This window comes from Lutra lutra, chromosome 9, assembly GCF_902655055.1.
Source record: "Lutra lutra chromosome 9, mLutLut1.2, whole genome shotgun sequence".
Classification (NCBI taxonomy): Eukaryota; Metazoa; Chordata; class Mammalia; order Carnivora; family Mustelidae; genus Lutra; species Lutra lutra.
Window position 1 is genome coordinate 75198360 of NC_062286.1, and position 25544 is coordinate 75223903.

Below are 25544 nucleotides of genomic sequence, written 5' to 3' on the forward strand. Positions count from 1 at the left end.
CAATGATACAGCTTAGATGGTACGTTGTTGTTGGTTTTCTGTGGGGGTTTTTGTGTTTTTTTTTTTTAACCACATTTTAATTTCATGCATAAGGCCTTTATTGTACTTCTCATTATTTTGTATTTCAGATTCATATTAAAAAAGTCACCAACTGATCATCTGCTAAAAAACCAGTACATTTTTTTCCTGTGAATTTGTTAATTAAAGATAGTTAAGCATGTACTTTTTTTTTTTTAACTTGAACACTACCTCTTGTGAAATCTACTGTAGATAAGATGATTGTCATTTCCACTTGGAAAGTGAAGCTCCCATGGATAATTGCATTCATTCGAACCTAAGCTGTCCTCCATTTTTAACTTGACTCAAACATTTTACAGTTATGACAGCCTGTTAATATGACTTGTACTATTTTGGTATTATACTAATACATAAGAGTTGTACATATTGTTACATTCTTTAAATTTGAGAAAAATTAATGTTAAATAATTTTATGAAGGGGGTACTTTTGAAGTTCATTTATTTTACTATTATAGACCCTCTTTTATAGATTATCAGGGATTATATATATATATATAAATATATAAATATACATAAAAATGTTACGGAGTTAATTTATTAGAAACATTTAAGAAGTACATATTTTTGTGCAGTAAATTTTTGAATCAATACTTTTTTTGAAAAGTTACCTTGCTTTTTTAATTTCTTTCTATATTTTTCTTTGGAAATGCAAACATTACAAATGAATGCCATTTTTCAAATGCACTGCCATTTAAGAATGATTCTAGATTGATTTCCTAACTGAAGTACTTTTATAATTGCAGTGATTCTGAACAAAATATTTTCAAAGGCATTTGTCATTCCTTAAAGCCAAGATTTTAAAGACCAACGTCCTTCTTGAGGGTTATTTTACTATACTGTTTATGGTGTAAAAAAAAAAAATCAGTCTGATAAATTTTAATGTGCAGGGGTCATGCATTCAGCCCAAATTATCATGGACTCAACTCATTACATTCCCTCTGAATGTAAGATGACAAACTATTTTTTCTTTTTAAATCTGTGTCTTTAATCCATGAGTTAGATGCATTATCTCTAGTTGATCCTTTTATATCCGCACCCATTTAGTGAGTTCTGACAAAATGTTTTCCAGGTGATGTTATTGTATGAGTCAAAATCATTGAATTTTACAGAAAAAAAATGTAATATTGGTTTTTAGGGAGAGATATTGTAGCAGTTGTATGTTTTTGCAAAGTGACTTGCTCTGTTGGTTTTATGAACTTACAGGTAAATTCATATCTGAAGAGCATTTATTGCTCTTAATCATGTAATTCCAAATGTTATTACTACTGTAAACAAAAAGACTATCAGCCTTAGCAATCAGCGATCTTTACAAAAGTATTTTACTTTTAAGAAGTTCCGAATGATCACCATCAGCTCCCAACCAGTGCATCAGGGGGCTTGCAGGTGGGTTCCAGAGTGATATGCAGAGCTCTCGGACTAGCCAGTGGCTGAGGCCTCCGGGGGCTGGAGGTGCCCGCTGGTTGCCTCTTGCCTGGGGGAGCCTCCCGCGGTTACCCAGGATGCTGAACAAAGAGCTTCCAGACAGCCTTGTTTTCTGTACAGTATGTTGGAGTGAAAAATGTTGGGAAACATGGATAGGGTACACTCTTTCCATTACTCCTGTTGGAATCATCGTCAGTTACTTTCCTTGATCAAAAAGTTACACATGGCCACGAATAACTTTTATGTCCAAGTCTAGTGAAACATTTTTGCTGGGCTTTTTAGATTCACTTTTCACTTTCTTTACTTTTTATGTTGTCCTTACATTTCCTTGGCCTGATGCCCACAGGCCAATTTCATTTGAAAAGAATAACCTTTCATTGTAAAACTGTGGCAGCCGTTGAATATTACGGACTGCTGGAACCACCGAGTGTCGGGAGAGAAACCCCTGGGTGGGTTAAGAAGTCCTCTCCTCTCCTTGCTTCCCCAGGAGCCCACTCTGATTTTAGGGAGAAGGAGCGTGCGCTGAAGATCAGGGAGGTGACCGTGACTGCAGCTCCTTGCCCTTAGGGCTGCTTGGGCTTTAGACTGGTGAGCCGTACCAGCCGGCTTCTTCCTGTGCTTCTGCTCAGCCTCCCCTCCCAGGCTTCGCTCACCCCTCCTGTTCCCGAGAATACTTGGAGCCAAATTTCACCCCCTTTCACAGACTCTCTCGTGCACTCCTCCCCATGAATTGTTACCAGTGCCTCGTAGTGCCAGGAATAGTGCCTGGCACGTGGCAGGTCCCCTATCCAGGTCTGGACGAGGGGACCAACTGTTCCAGCCCACACTCCTCTTTCTTTCTAACTCCCTTTATCTACGTTGCTTGCCTTACACTTACATACATACACACTCAGCTGTTGAGTTTTTGGTAGTTCCTGGCGAGTGTTATGTGTGCGCACACGTTCTCCCACCTGTCAGGCTTCCAGGCAGGCCTGTAACTCATCCTTCCTGTGCTCCGATCATCTCCTTGTTGGTCTTTCCCTGCCCCCACTTCCTCCTGAGGCCATGAGAAACAGCCCTGCTTTCCTTAAGCAAGACGCTGTAGGCTAACTCTGGAGAGGAGTTGGGGAGTGAAGTCTGGGGACAGAACAGTGGAGGGGGTGAAGAGTACCTGGGACTGAGGGAAGGATATGTACTTGGCCTCGAGAGGACACTGAACCACTTGTATCTGAATAGTGAGTGGGGACACTGTCCTCTGGTGTCCAGTATTTAATTATTAACATATAGAGATAAACCTGGTTTGCATCTGGTATGCATTTCATGTAAACTGTTGAGACTCTAGAGCTGTGCTGTCCTGAGCAGTTGCCAGTAGACACACAGTGGGTGTGTAAATTTAAATTAATAAGATCTTTAGCGCCTCAGTCACACTAGCTACGTTCAGGTGCTCATTAGCCACATGTGGCTCGTGGCCCCTGACTGGACAGCACAGATAGCCTTCTATCACTGCAGAAAGTTCTGTTGGGACAGCACTGTGTCAGGAGTGCTAATGCGAACACTTGCAAAACCAGAGGAATGAATTCTGACTACGAGGATAAAAGCAGACGTGCAGAATATATCACAGTGCAGACGAGTATCATAGTCAAAAAGGTTAAGGACTGTTTCCGGGATTCTGAGACCCCAGATTTCTGAGTTCTCTGCTCTTAAGTCTCACGTGCTCTTTCCAGCACGTGCGGAGGCCCTACTGTGTAGTCAGATGAGAACAGGGTTTCAGGCAGTGAGATTGAAAAGCTCTGGAAAAAGTGAGTGTGTGTTGGATGATTCAGCAGGCAGGCTGTAGAAATGTGTGTGTTAATTCAACCATGGAGAGGTCTCTGGAAAACGTATGGCTTTTCAGGTCACTGGTTGCATCAGTAAGTGATCAGGTGTCTTTATTTCAAAACCTTCAGCAAGTTCTGAAGGCTTTTTAATTTGTTACTGTCACCAAAAGGCGGTCTCCCATCAGTACTGTCCTCAAAGGCAAGTTTGGTTAATGTGGAAACAGCATGTTTGGCACGATTGCTCTCATTAGTGGCACTGTTTGTACTAGCCAAAATTCTGCAGATGACCCTCAGGTACCGTAGATGCTGTCCTCCCTCTTTGTGTGTGGGTGGAAGCCATGAATATCACCCATAATCACGTTCAGCTAATCTAACTGTGTGAGCAGGGTTTTCTCAGGCTGGTAGCATAAGTCAGATTCAAAGCAGAAGGACTCAAGGCACCACCGCTTATGTAAGATGGAGGGGCCACAGGAGAAGTAATGCAGTTGCCTGTCAGGAGCTGAGAGAGGCCTCCATCGACAGCCACAGGAACCGGAACTACAGCCCTACCAACACAGGAACTCCATCAGTTAATGAACCAAGTAAGCTTGCAGCTAGAGTCTTCTCCAGCAGATGAGAGCCCAGCTCCGCCCACCCCATGACTCCAGCCTTGTGAGACCCCATGCAGAGAACTTGAATCAAGCCCGCCCTGACTTCTGGCCTGCAGAACTGTGAGATAATAAATAGGCATTGTTTTAAGCCTCTGAATTCGTGGTGATTTGTTATGCAGCAACAGAGAATGAATACAGTATTTAAAAGAGGTGAGGAGGAAAAGTCTTCATACTTGATTCTCTGGAGTTGGGAGATTTTCATAACCACGTGAGTCAAGTCTTACACTAGCAAACTTACAGCTGGGCTGCCTCTGGGGTTTCTCTGCCTGAGAATCTCTAGTAGTCTTGATTGAAAGTTTGTTGCCAAAAACTTAGAGTACCTAAGCAATGTTTTCTAAAACAAAAATAAAAACAAAAAACCCTGCTAGGACAGGATTGTTCTCATTCCAGAAGGAGGACCTATGGTATATGGAATCTTCTTCCTGGGAGAGGTATGTATTTGTGATTTTTCTGCTCTGAGCCTGTTCAGTGTATTATTTAAGAATCATGAACAGTGGTATTTTAAATATTAGGAGAGAAAAAAAAAACTCTGCCTTTACACAGAAAGATAATCTACTCGGCATTGAACAAACTTTTTTTTTTAACCCCAAACTTACTTTATTGTATAAGCACAGATCAAATCCTATATGTGCCACCCAAATTTTTGTACTTTGCAGGTATTTTCTAAAATACCTCTCTGCTTCCAAGCCATTAATTGCTATTGAAGCTTGTAATTTTGGTTTTGTACATTAATTTTTGTGCTTATTTTTACTATATCACCATACCCTTGATAGAAGAACAACAGAGCTAAAGGGAAGAAAATGAGAGGCTAAGACTGTCAGAAAGTCAGAAATTGGAGTCCTAATAATCTTTGTGTTCTAGAGGAACCCAGATATCCCAGCTCTTTCTTTTATAGAAAAGGAAACTTTTCCAAGCTGTGTAGCATTATAGTGTTAAATTTGATAGCTGTACAATTTTAATTATTAATCTTGATAGATGCCATAACTAGAACGCTTTATTTCTTTAATGCATGTGAACACACAATGCTAAAAAGACTACAACGACAGTATTTAAAAAAAAAAAAAAAAAGATTTGTTATATATATCCCTATCACCAGTACCTATATGTAAACTCTTCTTGCCTGAAACACTCCACCTCTTTTGGGCACTAATTAGATGATGTTCAAGGAAACAAATGGGAAAGAGCTGGCACTTGTGTGTGTGTGTGTTTGTGTGTGTGTGTTAAGAATTCAGAAGACGTTCAAGAAAGTAAGCTAGGTATTGAAAGCACTTTGTGCAAAGTATCATTCCTAGTGTTCACACTGCTGTAAAAATGTGAATAGTGGTGCTAAAATTGTTTTCCAAATAAGGATTGTTTGTTGTGGGGAATATTTAATGATACTCTTGAACATTAGGGAGGCTACTTTATATATCACTTGCTCCTAGTTGTTTCTTGGTATTAGTAATTAGCAAATCCCTCCGGAGTCGAAGGTTCGGTTCTTTAGTGTGATGAGCCTTCCATTATTTGAAATGCTCGGTTTGCTGAAATTGGGTGAAAATACCTTTAGAAGACCTATTCTCTGAGCCTTAAAAATGGCTGATATCGACAGTACTGTAAGATGCACTGCCAGCAGCTTTGATACTTTTCATTTCAGTAAAGAAAGTGATGTTTTCTAAGAAAGATTTAGAAATCAGCTGACTGAACGTAACAATTTTGTTTCATTTATGAAATGAAAAACTAATGTGTTTCTCATCAAAAACACTGTTTGGAAAGGTCATAGACGTTTCTGGAAGCACCCCTTAGAGAAGGTACCTGAGGAATTGCTTTTCCAGGCTGTACCAGATTTTTTTTTCTCCTTAAATGTATTGTACATATTTTCCTTAAAATGTTTTCATTGGGTGAATGGGTAATATCTGTAGTAATATTTTAGGTACCTGTTAAGATTTTTAAAGGAAGATTATTTCCAAATTTGCTGCTATAATTGAAAACCTATTAACTGGTTCTGTTGACTGTGCCTTTCATTACTGTTTCTCTGTGCCACAACCGTTCATGTGTTTGGAATAAAGATGTTTAAGAAGCCATGTTGAATTCAAGATTCCTTCTAATAAAAATAGGTAAAACTTAATGAATAGCAAGTTTTGTTATTACTAGCTTCAACACTGATAAAGTTTACTTACAACTATTTCTAGTTATGTGGGTTTTGGAGAGGTCTTCAAAGAAAGAAAAAGAGCCTTCATGTTGAGACAGGGATGACCAGTGTTATGCAAGTGTTCACTTGTCTATTATGCCCGTGGCAGTAGCCTGTTCAACTGAAGATATTTTGTTTGGCATTTCCTTTGTATAGAAAAATGTAAATGATCTTATGGTCTGTAGTGCAGTGATTCGTCTTTGAGTTACATTACAGGTCAGGGAGGCTTGTGAATGTTGTACTAGGCAAATGTTGAAAATACAGCCATTAGAAATGAGGCCAGACTATGAACCTTGTCAGGAACTGATTATCAAGTTCTCCAAATGATTTTTCTTTAGAAAATATTTATTATAGAAATGTACCTTTTAGTAGTTTTAAGGAATGTATTTGACAATAGCGTTAACATTATATACTTACTCAAATTTGCGAACTTTACACCCTGAAGATATCTACAAAGACAGTTTATTTACAAGTTTTGGAAGAAATCATCCCCTCACCAACTCTGCCTATGGCACAGGTAAGATGGCATAGTCTCCCAGTGCCTTCATTTTACTCTGTACTTGTAGAAGGAGCACAGTGTGTGGGTGAAGTTCCATCCTAGTGCCAGGGACAGGCCGTAGAGCAGAATGAGAGGCGCAAATGGATAAAGAAGAATTACTGTATTTTTCAAAAATGGCAATGCTGGAAAAGAAACAAATCAGTTTTTTTAAAAAAAGGAAATCTACCTCATGAATTTTCTGAAAGTGCTTACTACGACAGGTGGGGCCAAGAAGCACCACGTGTTCTGAATCCGCAAGCCGCTGCTCTCAAGGCCGACTCAACTCTGCACCCTGCTCATGGGTGTGGCTGCTGCATCACAGCTGCGCCTGAGAACCCAGGCTGAGAGGTTAGTTCAGCACAAAGGCTGAGTGAGCAGCAGATATGGAACTTGAGAGGTGAAGAGTAAGGGACAGATGTCACGAAATACTGAACAGTGGTGGATTTACACAGGAGACTGCCTCAGAAGCCTCTACAAGTCCAACTTTTAGCTCTTTGAGATTTCCCAATACTGGAAGCATAACACCTCCCCTTTACATGAGATCAACTAAGTGTCCCAGGCTTCAGGAAAGAACAAAACTCCCAAATATATAATCTGTCCCTTGAGTTCCTGCCTGGCTCCATCAGTACAACAAGCAATTCTTGAGCTTAGGGGTCATTAAGTTCAAGCCCCACACTGGGTACGGAGCCTACTTTAAATAAATTTTTAAAATAATCTGTCTCCAAAGATCCAGGTTTTCTTCTTGGTCACTACTTAGTGGGTCCCTACCACATGCATTCTAACCTAAATATTTATTTTCTAGAAAGTCGCCAAACTGAAGCCAAGCTGTACTCAATTTAATTATAGGGAGTTACCAAATGAGTGATCCAAATCCATTAGAGAAACCACCATGTTGTAGTATGCTAATCACAATTTAGAGCTTTCTCAAAATAAGTGAAAATTCATAAAAACCTGAACATAGTATGTCAAAAACACCTCCTCTGAATTAGAGAACGGACTCCCCGTGTCCGGAAAAGTATTACAACTTGAGGGGCTTACATGGTCCCAGGCAAAGTGGCTAGCATCTGGGGCTGGGAACATCTCTGAATAGAGGAGTTGTATTTGTGCAACCAGAGTGTGTATTTACAGTGAGGTCCTGACCCTCCAGAGTGAAAAGAAAGGACAAGCTGAATTAATATAAAGGTTTCTCATTCATACTAAGAAAAAGAAACTTCTAGAAGGGTTTAGCAGTAAAGGTTGGGCCTGAATTGTGACCATCTGTAGAACCACACTGTGATCATAAAAACAAAGTGAGGCAAAGGTTTTAGCACCTTGACAAAAGTTTGTAAAGGTTCGTTTAGCTATGCGACCATACGTTGGACCCAGCCCATGTCCCACCCTAACTGGCCACTGGCACCCAGAACCAGAAAGCCAGGGACAAAAGGAAGTGGGTCGTGTGTTCCTGCAAGTACCTTGGAGATATCAATGGTTTAACACGGCTCCTTAAAATTACAAAATTTGTTATACACCAGCCATGCCACTTTCTAGCTGAATGACTGGACAAATTAAAATTTCTGTGCCTTCATCTGAAAGTAAGCTACTTACGTTACTATTACAGCACCCCTCCCCCCGCCCCCGTTTTCAGTCAACCACAACCATTCATGACTTACCACTGTATCCTAGAAAGGTTACGTAGATATAATAGCCCACTGCCACCAACCACAAGGTATTTCCAACAAAATAGCCAATAAATGTGTCCGTCAGGATAACATCTGCAAAAGAGATGTGTACACTGAATCTCTTTTTAGTGCATACAATGGTGACTTTTTGATGATAGTGTAAGAAGCAACACTACTTACGGTTAATGAAGAAGAGCTGGATAAAATGCAGAATGACTAAGAGAGGATAAAAAGCATTCAGATGCACATCGAAGGCATAACCCCACTCCACATCGTAGTCTCTGCTTTGCCGCTTCACTAAGTACTTGTTCGAGATAAACCTGAAGAGCAAAGTTAAAATTTCTTTCACAATACAATAATGTTAATTCCATAAATATTTACTGACTACCTTCTGTGTACCAAGCATTCCTCAAGATACTGGAGACCAAGAGGTGAACAAAACAGATCTCTGCCTTCAGCCTAGCTGGAGTCATCAGATGGCATGATGGAGAAAAATCAAGCAAAGAAGGACAGAAAATACAAAGTTGAAATGCAGGATTAAATAGGATAGTCCTACGAAGGTAACATCTGGGTCAAGACCCAAGGGGAGGGATGGGAATTACCTGAGGCAGAGCATTCAGGCAGAGGGGAGTCCAAACACAGAAGTGGCAGAGGTGGACGAGTACAGAGGAGGTGGCAGGGGACCTGGCTTGTTTGAGGCATGTGAGGAGACCAGTGTGCCTGGAACAAGTGAGAAAAGTAGCAGGAAATGAAGGAGGAGCCAGATCTTCTGGCGCCTATGGCCATTTAAGACCGTTGGGCTTTTATTCTCGATGAAATAAGGAGTCACTTCAGTTCCCAGAAGGGTGTCTGACTCACTGTTTTAACATAGTTCCTGTGACTGTTGATCTGAGAACAGACTACAGGGACAAGAGGGGAAACAGAGACACCAATTGGGAGGCTACTGGGAAAAAGGTGAGCAAGGGTGGTAGTAGTGGAGGTGGTGACGTGGGGAAAATGAGCAGTCAAGGGTGACTGAGAGATTTCTGCCTGAAACCAATGGAAGACTGAGCTGCCATGAGCCACTGTGGGCACAGCTGCAGAAAGAGCGCTGTAGGCAGTACAGAGATTGGATTTGGATGTGTCATGCTGAAGATGCCCGTTAACATGGAGTAAGAAGTACTGGAATTTAGAGGTTGAAGATGGAGATAACAAACTCATCCATGTGTATATGTTATTTAAGGCCATGGGCCTGAGTAAGACCCCTCCCCCACAAGGAATGAACTAGATACAGAATAGGTCCAAGTCCTAACACCAAATAGCTCACCTCTCCATTAAAAGACGCGGAAACAGGGAAGCATGCCCGTGATGTACCTAGCCCTAAGAATAATTCTTCAAGCTTCTGTCAGTGTTCTACAACATGACCTATGAGTTCAGTTAAATGATGAGTGAATGAGAAGTAAAATACCCATGTAAAAGAAAATTACACCTTCAAAGGGTAATAACAAAAAGGATCATTTGTATTAAAAACACAACTGCAGAAATTCAGTGGACTTTCATGTGTGTGATTTCTTTTCAAGGGTACAGTTAAAATGCTATGCCTACCATGGAAATAAAAAGAAAAAACAAGGGACAGAACATAGTACGGTACTAATAAAACAGGTCTGTATAGTTAACAAAATATCCAACTAATATAGCTTTGTTTGAACAAACTCTTAACTTAGCAAAATATCTTCCACTTTAGCCAAGAACATGTGCCATTAAAAGAACAGAACAAGCATTCTGTTCACTACCCAAGAGCTCCCATTCTGTGCTGCTCCCACCCCTTTGCTTATTCTGTACATGGGCACTTCTGTCCTCCCTCTAGAACAGATACTCCTTCTGGGAGAGCTCAAGACATCTGTGGTTTTCACCTCCCACCTCCATATTAATGATGCCAGACCTGTCCTCTTCTTGGCCCAGACTGTGGCAGGGTCAGAGTCCTCTACCCGAGTCTACCTTCATTTCCACTAAAATCCTCAAGCCACCAGAACTCAGCACGTCTAACATGGAATGCTTCATCGGCACCTGCCACTCTTCCCTACCCTCATCATACCCAATTCTCACAGATGCTCTCTGATCCATCTCTCTCCTCTCTTCCTGGCTCACCGTGCTGTCTGGCCCTGCTCTCCTCTTGTGCAGACTCCACAGTTGTATCCAGCTTCAGCTCCTTTGCAGCCACAGACTGGATTTTCCTTCCAGTGTGAATCTACTACTTCCTTACCGCAAAGCCTCCAAGTTCTCCACCTCTCTTCCATTCCCCAACCAGCACATGTAAGCTATGCGATGAAGTCCAATTCTTTTTTCTGAAGTGCACTAAAGGCCAAATTCTACAGTCCCCTATCTTCCCGAGCTGGTGAGTGTCACCCTATATACTACCAGACCTGGTATGCTGCTTCTGACTGCCATGCCTATGCATTTGGTACTAGGAATCAATGGTCCCATCTCCCCCTGAGATCTCCTCCTGCTGGTTCCTGTGGCACCTCTAGGATGACAGCAACCACATGTCACCATTTTTTTTTTTTTAAGATTTTATTTATTTATTTGACAGAGAGAGAGATCAAGAGTAGGCAGAGAGGCAGACAGAAGAGGAAGCAGGCTCCCTGCTGAGCAGAGAGCCTGATGTGGGGCTCGATCCCAGGACCCTGGGATCATGACCTGAGCTGAAGGAGAGACTTTAACCCACTGAGCCACCCAGGCACCCCCGTGTCATCATTTCTAACACAATTCATAACACAATGCAACACAATGTAGTTTTTGAGAAATATACCAAGTCAGTCCCTTCCTTTCTTTTCTTCTTCTTTTTTTTTTTTTTTTTTTTTTTAAATAAGTAGGCTCCATGTTCAGTGTTGGGCTTGAACTCAAGACTGAAATCAAGACCTGAGCTGAGATCAGGAGTTGGATACTTAACCAACTATACCACCTAGGCGCCCTCAGAGTCCCTTTCTATTTAACTGAAACTGTAATACGGACTCACACTAAAGCTGCTGAACTCCAGAATGACTTGGTCTCTGTGGCCCTCCAGAGTCAACGCATTCACGGTAGAACACCTGCTATAACTGATTCCTCTGAAAGCCTTATTTACTGAAATTATTTCATATGCCATGTTTTTTTTTTTTAATTTTATTTATTTATTTGACAGATAGAAATCACAAGTAGGCAGAGAGGCAGGCAGAGAGAGGAGGAAGCAGACTCCCCGCAGAGCAGAGAGCCTGATGCGGGGCTCGATCCCAGGACCCTGAGATCATGACCTGAGCTGAAGGCAGAGGCTTTAACCCGCTGAGCCACCCAGGCGCCCCTCATATGCCATGTTTTTGATAATGAATATGTAATTTATACTAGTTAGTAGTAGTCTTAAGCCAGATTTTAGAATTCCAAATTAATGACACATAGCATTTACTGCCTACCAACCACATACAAAACTCTAAGGAGTTACAAATGGAAACAATACATTGGTATCATCAGAGTTATAGTCTCAGGATTTGTTTAAAATATTAACAGCCACTGGGGCACCTGGGTGGCTCAGTGGGTTAAAGCCTCTGCCTTCAGCTCAGGTCATGATCCCAGGGTCCTGGGATTGAGCCCCGCAACGGGCTCTCTGCTCAGGAGGGAGCCTGCCTCCCCTTCTCTCTCTGCCTGCCTCTCTGCCTACTTGTGATCCCTGTCAAATAAATAAAATAAAATAAAAAATATTAACAGCACTATTTACTGAGCACTTCCTATATACCAGGTACTTAGTTTTCACACCACAATCTTTTCAAATACCTTACAAATTAGATAACTCCATTTTATAAAAGATAACGGGACTAAGAGTTACACTAAATGAGCTGGCATTCGAACCTAGGCCTCTCTGTGACTCAAATTTCCATAGTGTTTTCTCTGATGCACAATGACCACGACTCCTACTCAACCACCGGCCTTTTATGAGCTCACTTGACACATCCAGTCCCCTCATCTGGCATGCAAACCATGTAAGAGCCTGCATCTATGAGAAAATGGAAAAACCAAATGCTGGAATTAAACACTTCCACTCAATAACTACCGTCGTTAAACCAAACCCAGAAGTGAGCCTGCATACCTGTTCAATAAAACCTGTGCCGCGGCAAGAAGGCACCGAAGGTTTAACAAATCCTTTTTCAAATGTTTTTCATTTAATGTCTGATATTCAAAGTAAGATGCCATGAAATAACCCGCTATAGCTCAAACACCTAGAAGTGACCCACTGACAAATACAGGAAAAACCATGCCATCATCTGGACAAGCAGACTTGGCTAACTGCGTAACAATTTCGCAAAACCCAGACTTTGTTATTTCAGTTCACTTATTTGCTACACTTTGACAATACAGACCATCCCTTAAAGTATTTTCTGATACAAACAGTGACTTAGGGAGGGCAAGTTATAATAATCTTGGCAATCAAAAGTGATGCTTTCAGAAGACAGGATTCAAGATGGTGATGGAGGAGGACCCTGAATTCCCCTCCATGGACAAACCAAATCTATACCAACATACAGAGTAATTCCTCCGGAAAAAGAACTGAGGGCTGACTGAACAGCTTCTGCACAACAAAGGACAGAGGGACCACACAGAATAGGAGAGATGGAGACACAGTAACAACAGAAACCCCACCCCTGACACGCCAACTGCAGTGGGGAGGGACAGAACCAAGGAACCAGGAATAGATTCTAACACGTGAAGGGATGGAAAAAAGCCTCAGTTTCAAAGGGCAACTAGAATTCAAAGGAACCAGCCCTTGAGCATCTGCCAAACAGCTGGGACCTGAGGAACTGGTCTCCAGTAGTCGGAGGGCTGGCAAGTGCCACAGTGTATGTTTCCTCTCTCTCCCAAGCCCAACACTGACAGCACAGATGGGAGTGGGACGTGGCCACCCTGCCAGCCTGCCACTTCAGTGAACCCTGGGACCCTAGCCCACATCAGCCCAAGCCCCACTAAGGCACACACAAAAAAGCAGTGGCTTAAAAGACAACTAGAATAAAAAAACAAAAAACCCTCAGCCAATTGGCCAAGGCCTATGGGAACACATTCTGAGGCCAAATGAGGCAGTAAGCACCACTGCTTATGGCCTCTCCACCTCGCCTGATCACTCAGACTGGAACAGGGTATAGATGCCCTAACTAGCCAGCACTTAAGTGAGCCCCACACCCCTAGCATACAGCAACGTTAGCTCCAATTCTCCTACCAAGGTCCCCACTGTGTAGAGCGCCCTGGGAACACCAGCCTGAGCCCACTTCGACTCCAGCTATTCCATCAGGGCCATCCCCATGCAGAGTGCCCCAGGACAGCCCCAGCTCCTGCCCACTTCAGCTTCAGATGTCCCACTAGGGTACACCTGGTGTGGGACACCCAGAGAGCCCCCTCCAGCCCATGCCGCTACAGCTCCAGCCGGCCAAGGCCAACAGGCATCCACAGTCTGTATGGGACAGTCCTAAACAGGACCATTCCTTCAAGAGGAGAAGTAGCCATCCCGCCTAGTTCACAGAAACAAATATAGAAAGTAAAACAAAATAAGGAGGCGGAGGAATATACTTCAAGTGAAGGGACAAGATAAACAGCATACCTGACAAACGGTTCAAAGTAGTGCTCAACAAGAAGCTCAGCAGACTTAGAAGAAGAGAGGGTGAACAGACAGAAAATCTAAGAGCCAAGCAGAGCTGAAGAAGACAGCAACTGAAATGGAAACGACACTAGAGAGAAACAGCAGCAGATTAAAGGACACAAAAGAATGGACGAGCAATCTGGAAGGCAGGAAATGGAAAGCAACCAAACTGAACAACAAAAAGAAACAAGAAGTAAAAACAAAAATAAGGACAGATTGAGTCTTGGGGACAATTTCAAGCATATTAACATTTTCATTATGGCGATCCCAGAAGGAGAACAGAGAAGGGCAGAAAACTTACTTGAAGAAATAATTGCTAGAAACTTCTCTAACCAGGGGAAGGAGACAGATATCCAGGTCCAGGAACATAGAGAACCCTAAACAAAATGAACCCATGAAGGCTCACACCAGTGCAAATAATAATTGAAATGTCAAATATTAAAGATAGAATCTTAATGCAGCAAGAGAAAACACAAGGAAGGCCAATAAAGCACTCAACTGATTTCTCAATAGAACGTTGCAGGCCAGAAGGAAGTGACATGATAAATCCAAAGTGCTGACAGGAAAACACCTACAACCAAGAATACTCAATCTAGCAAGGTTAACATTCAGAACTGAAGGAGAGAGAGTTTCTCAGACAAAAGCTAAAGAGTTCACCACCACTAAACTGTCCTTGAAATATTAAAAGGATCTTCTTATGCAAGAAAAAAAAAAAGCCAAATTAAAAGAAAAATGTGAAGAAAAAAATTTCACAAGTAAAAGCAAATATACAATAAAGGGAGTAGATCACTCACTTATAAAGTTAGCATGAAGCTTAAAAGACAAAAGCAGTAAAACCAATTATATCTAAAAAATTAGTTAAAGGACTTAGAAAAATAATTGTAAAATATGACAAAAAACATGGAGGGGGGCATAAAAATGTAGTGGTTTTAGAATGTGTTCCAACTTAAGTGACCATCAACTTACTAGAAACTGCTATATACATAGAATGTTATATATGAACCTCACAGTAAGCACAAACCAAAACCTATAATAGATACACAAAAAACAGAAAAGAATCCAAGCATAACACTAAAAAATGTCATCAATTACAAGGAAGAAAAGAAAAGGAACAGGAGAACTACAAAAACAAGCAAAAAACTAACAAGATAAGAGTAAGTACATACCTACCAATAACTACTTTCAATGTAAATGGCTAAATGCTCCAATCAAAAGACAGGGTGAACTAGAAGTCTAGCCACAGCAATCAAGCCACAGAAAGAAATAAAAGGCAACCAAACTGGTAACAAAGAAATAAAACTTTCACTATTTGCAGATGAGTTGATACTATATATAGAAAACCTGAAAGGCTCCCCCCCAAAACTGCTAGAACTGATAAATGAATTCAGTAAAGTTGCAGGATACAAAGTCAATGTACAGAAATTATACACCAATAATGAAGTAGCAGAAAGAGAAATTAAGGAAACCCATCTGCAAAATCCCTAGGAATCAAAGAGATGAAAGACCTGTATTGTGAAAAGTACAAAACACGGATAAAAGAAATTGAAGACAACACAAAGAAATGGAAATATATTCCATGCTCATGGACTGGAAGAACAAATATTGTTAAAATACTCACACTATTTTCATTCATAACAAAGCAATCTACATATTTAATGCAATCTCTATCAAAACACCAATAGCATTTTTTTACAAAACTGGAACAAACAATCCAAAAATTTGTATGGAACCACAAGAGACCCTGAATAGCCAAAGCCATCTGAAAAAAGAAAAAGCTGGAGGTATTACTATTCCAGATTTCAAGTTATACTACAAAACTGTACTGATGAACACAGTAGGACACTGGCACAAAAACAGACACATAGGGCACCTGGGTGGCTCAGTGGGTTAAGTCTCTGCATTCAGCTCAGGTCATGATCCTGGGGTCCTGGGATCGAGACCTGCATCAGGCTCTCTGCTCAGCGGGGAGCCTGCCTCTCTGCCTACTTGTGCTCTCTCTGTCAAATAAATGAATAAAATCTTAAAAAAAAAAAAAAAAAAAAGACACATAGACCAATGGAACACAACAGAAAACCCAGAAATGAACCCAGAATTATATGGTCAATCTTTGACAAAACCAGAAAAAAAGACAATCTCTTCTACAAATGGTGTTGGGAAAACTGGACAGCTACATGTAGAAGAATGAAACTGGACCACTTTCTTATACCACAAAAATAAATTCAAAATGTATTAAAGCCCTAAATGTTAAAACCAAATACCATAAAAGTCCTAGAAAACACCAGCAGTAACTTGTTTGACAACGGCCATAGCAACTTCTTTCTAGATAGGTCTCCTGAGGCAAGAGAAACAAAAGCAAAAATAAACTACTGGGACTACATCAAAATAAGATGCTTCTGCATAGCAAAGGAAAAAACAAATCTAAAAGGAAACCTACCGAATGGGTGATAGTTGCAAATGATCTACCTGATAAAGGACTAGTATCCAAAATATATAAAGAATTCATAAAACTCAACACCCAAAAAACCAATAATCCAATTAAAAAATGGGCCAAAAACATGAACAGGCATTTTTCCAAAGAAGACATCCAGATGGCCAACAGACACATGAGAAGATGCTCAACATCACTCATCATCAGGGAAATGCACGTCAAAACGACAATGAGGTATCACCTCACACCTGTGAGAATGGCTAAAAGCAACAACACAAGAAACAACAGGTGTTGGTGTGGAGAAAAAGGAACCCTTGTCCATTGCTGGTAGGAATGCAAACTCGTGCAGCTACTCTGGAAAATAGTGTGGTGGTTCCTCAGAAAGTTAAAAATAGAGCTTCCCTACCATCCAGCAACTGCACTACTGGGTATTTACCAAAAGAATACAAGAACACTAATTTAAAGGGATACATACACCCTTATGTTTATAGCAGCATTATTTATAACAGTTAAGATATGGAAGTAGCTCAGTGTCCATGGACTGATGGATGGATAAAGAAGATGTGGCATCTATAACGGAATATTATTCAGCCATAAAAAAGAATGAAATCTTGTCATTTGCAACAATATGGATGGAGCTGGAGAGTATAATCCTAATAGAAAAAGGTCAGAGAAAGACAACATATGATTTCACTCGTGTGGAATTTATGAAGCAAAACAAGCAAAGGAAAAAAAAATAAGAGACAAATTAAGAAAAAGACTTAATTAGAACAAACTGAGGGTTCCCAGAGGGGAGATGGGGGTGGTGAAGTCAGTGATAGGGATTACGGAGTGGACTTATGATGAGCATAGGGTGACGGGTGATTTATGTAAGTGTTTAATGACTATTCCATACACCTGAAACCAATGTAACAAGTTATGATAGGAATTAAAATAAAAACTAAAAAAAAAAAAGATATATGACGACTGAATGGATAAGATAACAAGACCCAGCTATATGCTGACAGCAAGACTCACTTCAAACCCATAGACGTATACAGACTGAAAGTGAAGGGGTGGAAAAAAAGATACTCTATGCAGATGGAAGCCCCCCCACCCCCCCAAAAAAGAAATAGGTAGGTATTACTTCTCAGGGTAGCAATACTTCTTTCACATGAAATATGCTTCAAAACACTGTAACAAGAGCCAAAACAAGGCACTACATAATGATAAAGGGTTCCATCCAACAAAAGAATGCAACAATTATAAATATCTATGTACCCAACACAGGAACACCCAAATACATAAGGCAAATACTAACAGACATAAATACAGAAATTGATAGTAATAGGGGCAATTGGGTGACTCAATGGGTTAAGCCTCTGCCTTCGGCTCAGGTCATGATCTCAGGGTCCTGGGATCAAGCCCCAAATCCGGCTCTCCGCTCAGCAAGGAGCCTGCTTCCCCTAACACCACCACCTAACTCTCTGCCTACTTGTGATCTCTGTCAAATAAATAAAATCTTAAATTGATAGTAATACAAAATAGGGGACCTTAACAACCCACTTACATCAATGGATAGATCATCCAGACAAAATCAATATGGAAGGAGTAGCTTTAGACAACCTATCAGATGCATATACACAGAATATTCCATCCCAAAAGAGCAGAATATACAATCTTTTCAAGTGCATATAAAATGCTCTCCAGAACAGATCACATTTGAGGCCATAAAACAAATCTCAATAACTTTAGTAAGACTGAAATCGTATCAAGGATCTTTTCCAACTACATGGTATGAAACTAGAAATCAATTACAAAACAAAACAAAACAAAACTGGAAAAACCATAAACATGTGAAGGCTAAACAACCTGCTACTAAAATACAACAAAACAACAAAAAAATACAACAACAAAACCAAAGAGGAAATAAAAAAATACCTTGAGACAAATGAAAATGGAAACACAATGTTCCAAAAATGTTTGGGACACAGCAAAAGCAGTTCCAAGAGGGAAGTTCTAACAGGCATACCTCAAAAAAAAATAACAACAAAAATTTCAAGTAATCTAACTTTACACCTAAGTATGAGAAAAGATGACAAGCAAAACCTAAAGTTAACAGAAGTAAGAAAGTAATAAAAATCAGAGTAAAAAGAAATGAAATAGGAACTGAAAGAAAACAATAGAAAAATCAACAAAACCAAAAGCTGGTTCTTTGAAAAGATAAACAAAATTGATAAAACACACAGCCAGAGAAGAAAAAGAGACAGAACTCAAGTAAGTAAAACCAGAAATGAAAGAGAAGTAACAACCGACACCACAGAAATACAAAGGATTACAACAGATTACTATAAAAAGTTATAGGACAACAAATTAGACAACCAAGAAGAAATGGATAAATTCCTAGAAATATACAATCTTCCAAAACTGAATCAGGAAGAAATATAAAATCTGAATACACATATTATTATAAGTAATGAATTTGAATTGGTAATCAAAATACTCCCAACAAATAAAAGTCCAGGACTAGGTGGTTTCACAGGTGAATTCTAACAAATATTTAAAACAGAGTTAACATCTATTCTTCTGAATACTATTGGAAACTATTGGAAAATACAGAAGAGGAAGAAAAATTTTCAATCAATCAAGGCTGCAGCCTTCTACCCCCTTCACCTCCAAACAGGCCAATTCCTAGCCTCTGAGCCACCATGGAGCTTTCTTTGTGATAATTAACAAGGATTTAAGTGTTATATAAAACAATGCCCTGTGAAATCCATTGTTCCCTAGAAAGTTTAAAATGACTCCCCCATACATAATCCTAAATGACAGCTCTTCCTCTCACCGTAGTTGCAGGTGGTTTTGAAGTGATTATCTTCAGCTCCACATTCAAGTTTTCCTATCAGCCTTATTAGAGGCTGTTCTCCTTACCCCGGAGAAGGGATCCCAGATACCTTCCCCAGGTTCAGAGGCTGAGAGAAAAATCCCTGATATCTTAGAAAGACTACTTCCCTCCAGAGATTTAATGGAGATTATTACCTAAACATTTTTAAATCCATCTGAGAAAAGTTAGTTTTAGATTCAGAGGGCAGTGCAAACACAGAAGCAGGCAGTCTTTCTGATGAGATACTAGTTTTGAGGATACAGGAGGCAACATGGAGGAGTAAAATCTCAAGTGCCTTCCTTAATCCAAGGTCTTCTAGAAAGTCTCAAAAAGATGGATATGAGGAAGATTTCACCTTTGCAGGCCTTGGTAGAACAATTCCAAAAGTTCTACCATTATGGACTGGCGACCTCTGACAAGGGCATAATAAAAAAAAAAAAGACAAGCAAGCTGGGTATCTCCAAAAGAACATCTTTAAGGGCTCTGACTAGTGGTCAAAATGTACTAATGTTTGGTATCAGAACTGTTTATATAAAGTGAGGACCTTATACATAGGGGAGAAGAGACTTAAGTAACACTTGGGGCAAGGAATGGAACCCACAGAATGGGTAGAAGATCACAGGTAGAACATTTGCAGCTTTAACACTGATATTTGTTTTGTGACACTAAACTCTCTTCCAATTTCTTAGAACACCTGAGCTGGCTTTACCTTTGCTATCAATCAATTTTCTATCAGGCCAGCATTACCCTGGTACCAAAATCAGACACACATTTCAAAAAAAAGGAAAAGTACAGGCTAATATCCTTGATGTATAAAGATCCAAAAACACTCAACAAAGTATTAGTAAACCAAATTCAGTAATACATTAAAAGGATTTTCCACTTGATGAAATGGGATTTATTCCAGGGATGGAAGGATGGCTCAATATGTGCAAATCAATCAATGCGATACGTTAACAAAATGTAGGATAAAAATCACAGGATCATGTCAACAGATGCAGAAAAAGCATCTAACAAAATTCAACATTAGTTCACAATGAAAATTCTCAATAAAATAGGTTGGGAGGGAATGTAGCTAACAATGCAGGCCATATATGAAAAACCCACAGCTAACAACACACTCAATGGTGAAAGGCTGAACGCTTTTCTTCTAGGATCAGAAACAAAACAAGAACATACACTCTCACCACTGTTACTTAACATAGCACTGGAAGTCCTAGCCATGGCAATCAGACAAAAGAAATAAAAGGCATCTAAATTGGTAAGGAAGAAATACAACTATCACTATTTGCAGGTGACATGATACTCTATACAGAAAATCTGAAAGACTTCATCAAAAAATATTAAAACTATTCAATGAATTCAATGAAGTTACAGGACATAAAATTAATATACAGAAATCTGTTGTGTTTCAATACACTAATAATGAAGCAGCAGAAAGTGAAACTAAGAAAATTATTCCATTTACAATTGCATCAAAAAACCCCAAAAACCTAGGAATAAATTTAACCAAGGAGATAAAAAACCTTTACTCTAAAAACTCCAAGACAGTAATGAAAGAAATCAAAGAGGATACAACCCAAAGAAAGATACTCCATGATCATGGACTGTTAGAACCAATATCATTAAAATGTCTATAATACTGAAAGCAACCTACAGATTCAATACAATCCCTATCAAAACACCAATAACATTTTTTAGAGAACTAAAACAAAGAATTCTAAAATCTGTATGGAACCACAAAAGACCCCAAATAGCCAATGCAATCTTCAGAAAGAAAAAGCTAAATGCATCACAATCCAGATGCCAAGATATACTACAAAGCTGTAGTGATCAAGACAGTATGGTACTGGCACAAAAACAGATCAGGAGTGCCTGGGTGGCTCAGTCGGTTCAAGTGTCCGACTCTTGATTGTACCTCAGGATCTCAGGGTCATGAGATCAGGTCCCTTATTGGGCTTCATGCTGGGCACTGGAGCCTGCTTAAGATTCTCTCTCTCCCTCTGCCCCCTCACCCCTGCTTGCTCTCATGCTCTCTAAAAAAACAACAACAAAAAATCCCACACAAAACAAAACCAGACAGATCAATGGAACTGGATATAGACCCAAGAAATAGACTAACACACGGTCAACCTATGACAAAGGAGAAAACCATATACAATGGGGAAGACAGTCTCTTCAATAAATGGTGTTGGAAAAACTGGACAGTTACATCCAAAAGAATGAAAATGGACCACTTTCTTACACCATACACAAAAATAAATTCAAAATGGATTAAAGAACTACATATGAGACATGAAGCCATAAAACTCCTAAAAGAAAACATAAGCAGTAATCTTTTGGACATTGGCCTCAACATCATTTCTATGGATCTGTCTCCTCAGGCAAGGTAAACAAAAGCAAAAATGAACTATTGGGACTACACCAAATTAAAAAGCTTTGCATAGCAAAGGAAATCACGAACAAAATAAAAAGGCAACCAAGTGAAACGAGAAGAGATTTCCAAGTGATACATTTGATAAGAGGTTAGTATCCAAAATATAAACTTATACAACACCAAAAAAAAATCCAATTAAAAAATGGGCAGAGGAACAGAGCAGACAGTTTTTCAAAGAAGACATACAAATGGCCAACTGACCCATGAGAAGATGCTCAGCCTCACTCACCATCATGGAAACGGAAATCAAAAGTACAATGAGATACCACCTTATACCGGTCAGAATGGCTAGTATCAAAAAGACAAGGGAAAACCAGTGTTGCCAAGGATGTGCAGAAAAGACAACCCTTGTGCACTGCTGGTGGGAATATAATCTGGAGCAACCACTGTGAAAAATAGTATGGAGGTATATCAAAAAATTAAAATGAGAAATACCTGATGATCCCGCAGTACCAGTACTGGGTGTTTATCCAAGGAAAATGAAAACACTAATTTAAAAAGTTATATGCACCCCTATGTCTACTGCAACATTGAGCAAAATATGGAAGCAATCTTAGTACCCAGCAATAGTTGAATGGATAAAGAAGAAATGGCATATATATGTATTATACATACATGCACACACACACACACGATGGAAAATTACTTGGTCAAGAAAAGAATGAGATCTTGCCATCAGTGACAACTAGAGGGTATAATCATATACGAAATATGTCAGAAAAGACAAATACCGTATCATTTCACTTACATGCAGATCTAAAAAACAAAATGAACAAAAAACAGAAACAGGTTCATAAATATAAAGAACAAACTGGTAGACGAGATGGAGTTGAAGGAATGGGCGGTATTAGGTAGAGGGGATTCAGAGGTACAAACTTCCAGTTACAAAATAAATCAGACACAGAGAAAGTTCATTACAAGGAATACTGTCAATAATGTAACAACACTGTATGGTGACAAGTGGTAACTATACTTATCTTGATGAACATTTCATAATGTATATAACTGTCAAATCACTGTGCGATACACCTGAAACTAATATAAAATTGTATGTCAACTAAACTTCAATAATAAAAAAAATTTAACTCATGCTTTCAGTTCATGTTACTGGTTTCAATTTTCATCAGCTACTGCATCTCTAATGGAAGCAAATGCAGGCTCTACAGCGGCACTTGAAAAACCAAAGTTATAGTACTTACCACATTAAAGTTGATATGAGAAGACCAACGCCTACACAATCTATGAAAACAACCCAAAGGAGCAGCTTTATCGTCTCAAAAAATCCCATGTCCAGGACAAAGCCAAATCCTATAGTGGACACTGAAAGAAAGAGTTGCATGATAAATCTAGGTTCTGCTAGGTTCTGGAGATATGGGCAGAGCAAATCCCGCCCTCCAGATGCCCACATGTGTAATGGAGGAGACAGTCATGTAAACAAAACCCCAAAGATGTGTTATATGTATATAGAATTGAGAAAAGCAGACTACCCTGAAACACAGAATGGCTACTGAACTAACTGTAGTTTACTATGGATGCCCCTGTCTGTGGTTCCCCAGGGGAGTCCCAACATTTAAAAGACCAGCAGTTCTGAATAGGCACTCACATACTTAAGTCAGGGAAAGGTGAAAAAAATCTTACACATTTACACTGTAAAGGTGGTTAGGACTCTCTCACTACAGTATTGGAGAATTTAAAAGTACTTTCTCAAGTTCACATCAGTACTTTTAGAACTCACTCTAGATTTGCCTGTGAAATGCAATCTCCCATCCTGATATTCCTTTTCACAGTAAGTTTGCATTTAGTATCAACTTACTTATCATAGCATTTAAAACACACAGAGTGACTCTGTCCTCTGCTTTTCAAAGATCTGGGGGAACAATTTACTCTGGCATCTGCTTGGGACCTTTAGAACCAGAAAAAATATAACATTCTTTCCTGTGAGATTTTTGAGGCTTCAGAAAGGAAGAAACAGCTTCAAATATCCCAAATTCTGACCCGCGATTCTGCATATGACAAGTACAATCTAAAACACTCAGTTTGGGGGCACCTGGGTGGCTCAGTCGGTTAATCTTCGGCTTGGGGTCCTGGGATCAAGCCCTGCGTGGGGCTCCCTGCTCAGCATGGAACCGGTTCTCCTTCTCCCTCTGCCCTTCCCCTTGCTTGTGCACACTTGTGCTCACTCACGCTCTCTCTCAAAAAAATAAAATCTTCTAAAACCACCACTCAGTTTGTTCTTCAACTCTACTGTAGATAAACTAACACTTACCACAGAGCCAAATACTTAACAGGACCAAGAAAGCAGGGTCATCTCTGGCCCACTGATCCTTTGTCTGCTTTCGATAATGAAAATTTCTGTAAACTCTCTGTGGGGAAGTAAATAGGTAGAGCATCTGCCATGCAGCAAACTCAAAGTCCATCTGCCGAAAACGAAAAACTCTTCTCAGGTATTTGTAGCGTTTTGCTCCAGCTGTGTGTCTTGCTGCATCCCTGGAGTTCAACACTCCGTTCCCCTGCATTGAGGAATTCACTGAAATACTTGGTAACATCTTCCTAGATGGAAGAAAAAAAAATTTTTTTTACAAGTAATCTTGAGAAACTATTGGCTACCAACAACCCTCTTGTGAGATATTTAGGAGGGAGGTCATCTTACCTTTCTGCCACAATCCTTGGTAAGAGGGGTCAAAAACTAATGAAGGTGGTTCTGAGGCTTATTTGGGGGCTCAAGAACTGCCCACTGCACTTCAAGCAAGGGGAGCACCACAACCTTCTGAACCTTCATAGCGCTTCTACAGGGTCCCTAAGTTTCCCACACTTCACTTCTCTCCTCAGGCAGCCCACCCAGGTAGTTACTGTTAAGCAGGAGGGAGGGGGGAGGCAGCATGGGTCAGGGGTTGGGAAGCAGAGAGAGACGGAAAAGGGGAAGGAAGGAGAGAGAAAGAAAATCACTAGGAGGTAAAGTGACTCCTTCATGAGCACAGAGATGGCTATGGAGCCAAAATCCCCTGCTCTTAATCATCAAGTCGTTAAGAGAATCCGTTTTAAAAGTCCATTAGAAACAATGTTACCAACGAGGTAAAATAAAAGGCCTATTCACACAGGTCCATTAGTGCAAGACCATCAGGCAACTCTTTCACTGGAATGGGATATAAAAACAAAACTCGAGCCCATGGCGTTTTACTCCCTGAATAGTTCAGCAGAGGGAATGGCGGCGTGGGAGTCCGGTGGAATCAATCTGCAGCCCCGTGAGAGCAGGTCACCATCCAGCCCTCACGAACCCGCAGCCCACTTCCCCGCTCCACACCCTCTACCTCCCAGGCCTCCCTGACACCAAGCAGCGCCTCTCCCAGCCCAGAGGCTCCTCATCTACCCGAGGCTGCGGGTGAGGTTGCCATATTTAGCAAATAAAGACACAGGTCGCCCAGTTACATTCAAATCTCCGATACAGGTATAATTTTTAGTATAAGCATGTCCGAAACACTGTGTCGGACATACACTAAAACGTTGTCCGTGGTCTACGTGAAATTCAAGTGTAACTGGGCGTCCTTGATATACCCGCAACCCTACCGCCCGCCGAGCAGCCGGACCAGGCTATGGTCACTCCAGGGCCGTGGGCTTTGTCTGGCCGTGAGGGGCGGGAGGAAAAGGCGCCGGGCGAGCCGGAGCCGCGCACGGACGGAGCGGTCCTCAGGTCTCACCTGGAGCCCCGCTGAGGCCTCCAAGGGACCCAAGCTAGCCCACCACCTCCGCCCAGCAGCCAAGCCCAGCAGCCGCCGGGCCAACTTCCCTTCCCGCAACGTAGCCAGTACTGGGGACGTGACGCGTCCCGTGCGTCCACTTCCGCCGCGCGCGCGGCCTCTCGGTCCCGTAGTGTGCCG

At 40.7% G+C, this 25544-nt stretch overlaps 2 protein-coding genes across 7 annotated transcripts in view; one reads left to right on the forward strand and one right to left on the reverse strand.

Moving 5' to 3' along the window:
- MGAT4A (alpha-1,3-mannosyl-glycoprotein 4-beta-N-acetylglucosaminyltransferase A) overlaps window positions 1-6050 on the forward strand; it is a 155842-nt gene extending 149792 nt beyond the window's left edge. For all 5 annotated transcript variants that reach the window (XM_047745042.1, XM_047745040.1, XM_047745041.1 and 2 more), the window contains exon 16: window positions 129-6050. In XM_047745042.1, the coding sequence (XP_047600998.1) occupies window positions 129-155 (27 nt within the window). In that variant the 3' untranslated portion in view covers window positions 156-6050. The remainder of the gene's footprint in view (window positions 1-128) is intronic.
- Window positions 2341-25532, reverse strand: UNC50 (unc-50 inner nuclear membrane RNA binding protein). 2 transcript variants are annotated; one of them, XM_047745044.1, is made up of 7 exons: window positions 25365-25505; window positions 24320-24518; window positions 23936-24219; window positions 22869-22989; window positions 8490-8629; window positions 8301-8402; window positions 2341-6794 (listed from the first exon to the last, which is right to left on the reverse strand). In XM_047745044.1, the coding sequence occupies exons 3-7, from the start codon at window positions 24213-24215 to the stop codon at window positions 6658-6660; spliced, it is 780 nt and encodes a 259-aa protein (XP_047601000.1). In that variant the 5' UTR covers window positions 24216-24219; window positions 24320-24518; window positions 25365-25505; the 3' UTR covers window positions 2341-6657. The 2 variants fall into 2 exon arrangements, with proteins under 2 accessions (XP_047601000.1, XP_047601001.1); XM_047745045.1 differs by lacking the exon at window positions 24320-24518 and having other exon boundaries at window positions 25365-25532.
- Between the last annotated feature and the right edge of the window lie 12 nt (window positions 25533-25544).